This window comes from Bison bison, unplaced genomic scaffold (assembly GCF_000754665.1).
Source record: "Bison bison bison isolate TAMUID 2011002044 unplaced genomic scaffold, Bison_UMD1.0 scf7180017845352, whole genome shotgun sequence".
In the NCBI taxonomy this organism is placed as follows: Eukaryota; Metazoa; Chordata; class Mammalia; order Artiodactyla; family Bovidae; genus Bison; species Bison bison.
Genome location: NW_011475925.1, coordinates 33,260 through 40,887, shown reverse-complemented (window position 1 = coordinate 40,887; position 7,628 = coordinate 33,260). Strand labels below are relative to the sequence as shown.

The 7,628-nt window shown below is 51.2% G+C and overlaps 1 protein-coding gene across 1 annotated transcript in view; it reads left to right on the top strand.

Moving 5' to 3' along the window:
* LOC104984196 (sodium/glucose cotransporter 1-like) overlaps nt 1–7,628 on the top strand; it is a gene marked incomplete at its 5' end in the record, with an annotated part of 19,173 nt that overhangs the window by 2,698 nt on the left and 8,847 nt on the right. The window contains 2 exons of the mRNA XM_010833843.1: nt 1,222–1,329; nt 2,444–2,594. Coding sequence (XP_010832145.1) covers nt 1,222–1,329; nt 2,444–2,594 — 259 coding nt within the window. The remainder of the gene's footprint in view (nt 1–1,221; nt 1,330–2,443; nt 2,595–7,628) is intronic.

The window sequence follows — 7,628 nt, the reverse complement described above, 5'->3', positions numbered from 1 at the left end:
CTACCCACCAGGTGCCCTGGGGACTGCACTGGGGCCTGGGAGGCGAGGGCCTGGGACCACTTGTTCTCAGTCCTAGAAAGAGCCAGACTCTGTGATGGTATCCACACGCCTGGGATTTGAATAGAGCCAGAGGGGCGCTCAGCACGAAAGCTGGGCCTCCACCCGCTTCCTGGGAGAGGGTGGCTTTCCAGTAACGCGAAGGCCTCTGGCCTAGATTCTGGGTCTCAGGCGGCCAGAGCCGGGGTTTGCACGCCCCCACGTTGGTGGTTCGTCAGTCTGGTCTGCTGTGGCGGTCCCCGTGTTCATTAGGGCTCTAGACTGAAAATGATGTGCGTTTTACCTCCTTTGAGCTGGCCTTCTCGCAGTCCTCTCTGCTGTGAGTTGACCACCAGTGGCGCCAGGCTTCCAGCCTCCAGCCCAGAAAGCCCCGGAAAGAGTGCTTCCTTTCTGCGCCTGGGCATAAGTGCCAGGCGAGTCTCAGGGAGCCCACTTGAGTGGCAGGGGCCGGTCCCTGTGGGGGAAGGCGTGTCCAGAATGGCCAGGGGCCCGGGGGCCCTTCTCGGACCACACTGAGGGGGACTGGGGGCCTGCTGGCCGGGGGTGGGGCCAGGCAGAGGACAAGCTGCCCCTTGGTTTTCCCGTGCTCCCCCGACCTCCCCTGTGAAACTGCTTGCTCTCCTAGTGAACCTAGGCCTACCTGCCTCTTCCTAGTCCACGAGGATTCCTCGTTTCTGCTTTTCTCTCAGGTGGTAGCTTTTTATCCCATTTAAGCTCTCGATGGCCCATCACTTTCCCTTATTTACTTGCCTTTGTCCACATTTCTCCCCACACCCTCTGAAATAACAGTCCCTGCGAGACGAAGGGAGAAGGTCGAGTGGCCCTCCAGTCAGTGTGAGGTTGAATTATTGTTTGCTTTTCCAACACCCGACTGGGTTACCGGAAGGCTTGTTGGGGTCTCAGGACTGGCTGCGGGTTAAGCGGTGAACTGGCAGAAGCCCCGCCTCCCCCGACTTCCACCCTGAGCCCCTGGTGAGCCGGGCCCCGTGCTGGTGCGACCATCCCTCCACCCCGAGGTCCTGGTGAGCCGGGCCCCGTGCTGGTGCGACCATCCCTCCACCCCGAGGTCCTGGTGAGCCGGGCCCCGTGCTGGTGCGACCATCCCTCCATCCCGAGGTCCTGGTGAGCCGGGCCCCGTGCTGGTGCGATTGTCTCTCTTTGCAGATGAGGTGGCGTGTGTTGTGCCTTCAGAGTGTAGGAAGTACTGTGGCATGCAGGCCAGCTGCAGCCCCATCGCCTACCCCCTGCTGGTGGTGGAGCTTCTGCCTAGCGGTAAGCAGTGGAGCTGCGCCCGGGGCTGGGAGCGGACGGTCCGAAGTAAGGGCCCCAGGGGAGGTGAGGCTGTGGCAGAGGCCCTCTGCGTCGCTGGAGCCTCGGGGCCTCCTCTTGCTTCCTCACTTGGACTCTCGGGTCTCACGGGCATCTGCACCCACCGAGCCTGTACCCTCCCCACGCTGCCACCACAGATGGTTCCTGGAGACACAGGGGAGCAAGGCAGCATCCCGCTGGCAGGGAGCTCGGGCCAGTGGGACGACAGAGGGGTGGCTTTCCTCTCACCTGCTTCCCCACCTCCAGAGGAGCCAAGCCAAGAGTACAGGCTTCTTAAAATTCCACATTAGCTTTGTGTACCAGCAGGCCAACAACATGGAGACATTGATTCCCCTGAAATACGATGTAGACAGCTCCCACTGAAGGAAGCGCCAGCCGCCCCACAGCTCAGGAAGGAGGTTACCTGGCTTCTCCAGCTGAGCCTCTGTCTGTGCGCGGGTGCTGCGGCCTGGGCCGTGGGGCAATGGGAGGGCTGCGTGGCCTGGCCCACGTCCCTGGTGAATCGGGGTGGGGGGCACTATTGCACGGGCTCTGTTACCCCCCAGGCTCTCCTGACTGCAGGAGGGACTCACAGAAGTCCCTGCTGCTGAGCAGCCTTTCAGGCCAGAAGCTGAGCTCGTCGTGTTTACAGCTAGCGTCTGCTGGGTGCTTGCCTGGTGTTGGGCGCTGTCTTCACCGTAAAAACAGCCCTGTGTGGGAAGCGCTTTTAAACCCACCTTGCAGGTGGGAACGGTGAGGCCCAGGAGCTGCGTCACTTGCTTAATGGCCTGGCCCTCTGGGTCTCATGTGTTAAAGGGGGACAGCGGTGGTTTCCTTTCTACAGGGCTGCAGGGGGGCCGTCAGGCTGATGTCCAGAGTGACCACTCTGGTTATAAGGACCCAGCCGGAGACTGCGAGGCTTGTCACCGAGCAAGGGCAGGCTTCATGCATGGACCCATCTTGGCTGGACTGCCACCCTGCGCGAGATTCAGCGTGTGGGAATGCTCCTCGGCAGGCTTCGGGCACCTCCTGGGGCGGCCGGGGAGCTGGAGGCCCAGGCGGTGTCCTTCTCCCGCAGGTGTCCGCGGCTTGGTGGTGTCCGCCCTCTGGGCCTCCCTCATGTCCTCCCTGACCGCTGTATACAGTAGTGCCAGCGCCGTGTTCACCATGGACATCTACCCCCAGATGCGGCCAACGGCCACTAAAAAGGAGCTCATGATAACAGGAAGGTGAAGTACTCCTCTAATCTCACGGGTTTCTGCTGTCAGTGAAATGATGCCCCCGATAACTCATTACGTTATACATTTAGGCTCTCAGAACTGACTCAGTAGAAAAGAGCCTGATGCTGGGAAAGATCGAAGGTGGGAGGAGAAGGCGATGACAGAGGATGAGATGGTTGGATGGCATCACCGACTCAATGGACATGAGCTTCAGTAAACTCCGGGAGTTGGTGATGGAAGGGGAGGCCTGGCGTGCTGGGGTTCATGGGGTCGCAAGGAGTCGGACACGACTGAGCGACTGAGCTGAACTGTGTGTAGAGCTAGCGCTTTTACACGTGGTATGGTGCTGTTTGTTTTTGTTGCAGTTTTGCAGTGAAGATGTATTGCTTTTATAATCACAAAGGGAAGTGTTTATACTTGGGAGAAAATTAAGTGGTGAGACAGTGATAATGAGCATAGTTTATTAACGTACCCCCAAAGTAGTCCTTATGAACGAGCGTGTTTCATTATTCCAGGGTCTCTCTCAGTCCTCAGGACAGCCTTTAAAGGTAAATTTTAGTTCTTGTTCTTACTGTACAAATGGGGGTAGTGGCTCAGAAAAGGGAGCTGGTCTGCCTGACCACGTGGTAAGCAGAACTCACCCGTCTCAGGGCTACACCATCCACCAGGAGGCCACAAATGCTGGGCATAACACAGGGGTACGAACGTGCAGACACAGGCCTTGTCATCTCCGTAGGGTGACCCACCTCGAGCCCCACACGCTGAACTTGGCCTGCGTTGAACCTCAAATGCTCTCTGCGCTCCGCGCCTCTTGCTCACTGTCTTACCTGTGTGACCCCTGCAAATTGAGTTTGCTGTGACATTTTGATTAGCATTTCACTCTTTAAAAAGCACTTTTGTGAGAAACTTTAAGAAACAGATACAAGTTTTATGTAAATTGTTATAGGACATGGGGAGAAAGAGAAGACATACTCATTTTATAAAGCTCAAAATATTGATGCCAAAACCTAACAAGTACAGCACAGAAGAAATTAAAACTAAAGCCTCATCTCACTGTTAAACACCAATGCGAAAATGGTTAATAAAATAGTGGACACAAATCCAACAAAATACTAAAAAGAACAGAATGACATTTCATTGCCAGCTGTGGTTATTTTCCAGAAGTGCAAGAGTGGTTCAATATTAGAAAGTGTGGTAACACACCTCACCGTATTAATGGATCAAAAGAGGAAAATCATATATATCCAGATGATGAAAAAGTATTTCATAAAGTAGGTACCTTTCAACCCAGTAAAATATATCTGTATCACCCTAAAAATCAAGTCATGTCTGATGGAGCTAGAAAGAAAAGAGGAGAGAATGTCCCTGCTCACCGCTGTATTTATACTACCACATGCGTGAAATGCAGCGGATCATACGTGTGAACGTAGGCCTACAGGTGAAGCTAGCGGACAAAGACTTTGAAATAACCAGGGTTAATATGTACAAGAAAATAGATGCAAAGAATTGGGAACTTTCCCAAAGAATTAGAATTTGTAAAAATGAGGAGGTCTAGAATTGAAAAACAAGTATCTGAAATTAAGAACTCAGTGGTGGAGACTTCCCTGCTCGTCCAGTGGTTAAGAATCCCCCTCGCAAAGCGGGGGAGGCAGGCTTGATCCCTGGTCAGGGACCCCACATACCTCAGGGTAACTAAGCCCACGTGCTATGAAGGATCCTACGTTACACAGAGACCCTGCGCGCTGCAGCGAACAATGACGCAGCCAAACGAATGAGTTAGAAAAGAAGACAGCTCGATGGGTTAACAAGGGATTGGCTGAAGCAGAAGACACAGTAAGTGGCTTGAAAATGGGTCAGTCAGCAATATCCAAAATAAAGCATGAAGAGAAAAGGCGCACGGGGGACACAGATGGCTGTGATACGTTATGTCTCTGGGATTATATATGTGTGACCGCAGAAGCCATTTCGAAAAGATGACAACCAAGAATGTTCCAAATGTCTGGACAACTATCCAGAGATGCAAGAAATCCCACAGATCTCCGGCAGGATAGATCCAAAGGAGACCGTACCCAGACCGTGTGGTGGTGGAGCTGCTGGAGATGGAGACAGGAGACCTGTAGAGCAGCCAGAAGGAAGTGAATCGCATCGCCTCCAAAAGGGCGACAGAGACGCATAGTGGAGTTTTCAGCAGAAACTGTAGAGGCTGGGAGACAGTGGGATGACATCCTCAAGTGCTAGGAACACACTGCCCACCTGAAGTTCAGTACCCATCAGAATAGCCTCCGGAGTGAAAGTGAAACAAACATGTTTTCTGATAAATGCAAGTTGAGAGAATGTATTCCATTGGAATTTCATGATAAGAAATACCAAAGGAAAAGACTCTGATGCTGGAGGGATTGAGGGCAGGAGGAGAAGGGGACGCCAGAGGATGAGATGGCTGGATGGCATCACTGACTCGATGGACTTGAGTCTGAGTGAACTCTGGGAGTTGGTGATGCACAGGGAGGCCTGGCGTGCTGCGATTCATGGGGTCGCAAAGAGTCGGACACGACTGAGCGACTGAACTGAACTGAACTGAAAGGGGAGTCTTAGGCTGCAGGAAAAATAACCCGGATGGAAGACTGACCTTCAGAGAAGGATGGAGAGTACCATAAAGGGTGAGTATATGGGACATGGAAGAGAGCGGGTGCTGACAGCAGTAAGCAAAGACGTCCGTGGGGCAGCAACAGGGGGGAGCGGGTGCTGACAGCAGTAAGCAAAGACGTCCGTGGGGCAGCAACACGGGGGAGCGGGTGCTGACAGCAGTAAGCAAAGACATCCGTGGGGCAGCAACACGGGGGCAGGACACACCAGGAATCCCAGAGGGAGCGAGAAGGGGCTGCACGGAGTGTAAACAGCCTCAGGCTCTCTGGTACCAGACTGAGGCGTGTCAAGGGTGCATGTGTGGCCTCTAGACTGAGCGATATAAGGACAGTTCAAGGATGTGTAACAAGTCAGTAAAATACGAACTAGCCAATAAAATATTTGATTAGCCCAAAAGAAGTCAGAAGAATAAAAATTAAGTGAAAGCTAGGTCGAACAGAAAACAATCGAGCGCTTTCCCTGGTGGTCCAGTGGTTAAGACTCTGGTTCCAATGCAGGGGCTCACGTTGAATCCCTGGTCAGGGAACAGATCTCACATGCCTTGAGGTGTGGGGGGAAAAAGAAAAGAAAAAAATAGGCTGTGTACATGTACCACGTATTCTTTATTCATTCACCTGTTGACAAACATTTAGGCTTTCCTATGTCCTGGCTATTAAAAACAGGTAAAGTGTACAGCGATCTCTTCAAGGTAGCGATCCGTGTTTCCTTTCGATATATACCCAGAAGTGGAATCGCCAGGTCATGTGGTATTTCATGCAAAGATGGGCACAATAAAGGACAGAAATGGTACGGACTTAACAGAAGCAGAAGATATTAAGAAGAGGTAGCAAGAATACTCAGAGGAACTATACAAAAAAGATCTTAATGACCCAGATAACTACAATTGTCTGATCGCTCACCCAGAGCCAGACATCCTGGAATGTGAAGTCAAGTGGGCCTTGGGAAGCATCACTATGAACAAAGCTAGTGGTGATGAAATTCGAGTTGAGCTATTTCAAGTCCTAAAAGATGAAGCTGTTAAAGTGTTGCAGTCAATGTGCCAGCAAATTTTGGAAAACTCAGCAATGGCTACATGACTGGAAAAGTTAAGTTTTCATTCCAATCCCAAAGAAGGGCAATGCCAAAGAATGTTCAAACTACCACACGTTTGCACTCATCTCACACGCTAGCAAAGTAATGCTCAAAATTCTCCAAGTCAGGCTTCAACAGTACCTGAACCATGAACTTCCAGATGTTCAAGTGGGATTTAGAAAAGGTAGAGGAACCAGAGATCAAATTGCCAACATCTGCTGGATCATCAAAAAAGCAAGAGAGTTCCAGAAAAATATCCACTTCTGCTTTATTGGCTACACCAAAGCCTTTGACTGTGTGGATCACAATAAACTGTGGGAAATTCTGAAAGAGATGGGAATACCAGAACACCTGACCTGCCTCTTGAGAAACCTGTATGCAGGTCAGGAAGCAACAGTTCGAACTGGACATGGAACAGACTGGTTCCAAACAGGAAAAGGAATACGTCAAGGCTGTATATTGTCACCCTGCTTTTTTAACTTATATGCAGAGTACATCATGAGAAACACTGGGCTGGAGGAAGCACAAGCTGGAATCAAGATTGCCGGGAGAAATATCAATAACCTCAGATATGTAGCTGACACCACCCTTCTGGCAGAAAGTGAAGAAGAGCCTCTTCATAAAAGTGAAAGAAGAGAGTGAAGAAGTTGGCTTAAAACTCAACATTCAGAAAACTAAGATCACGGCATCCGGTCCCGCCACTTCATGGGAAATAGATGAGAGACAGTGGAAACAGTGAGAGACTTTATTTTCTTGGGCTCGAAAATCACTGCAGATGGTGACTGCAGCCGTGAAATTAAAAGACACTTGGTCCTTGGAAGAAAAGCTATGACCAACCTAGACAGCATGTTAAAAAGAGACATTAGTTTGCTGACAAATGTCCGTCTAGTCAAGGCTGTGGTTTTTCCAGTGGTCATGTATGGATGTGAGAGTTGGACTATAAAGAAAGCTGAGTGATGAAGAATTGGTGCTTTTGAACTGTGGTGTTGGAGAAGACTCTTCAGAGTCCCTTGGACTGCAAGGAGATCAAACTGGTCAGTCCTAAAGGAAATCAGTTCTGAATATTCATTGGAAGGACTGATGCTGAAGCTGAAACTCCAGTACTTTGGCCACCTGATGCAAAGAACTGACTCATTGGAAAACACCCTGATGCTGGGAAAGATTGAAGGCGGGAGGAGAAGGGGACGACAGAGGATGAGATGGTTGAATGGCATCACCGACTCGATGGACATGAGTGTGAGTGAGCTCTGAGAGTTGGTGATGAACAGGGAGGCCTGGCGTGCTGCAGTCCATGGGGTCGCAAAGAGTCAGACAGGACTGGGCGACTAA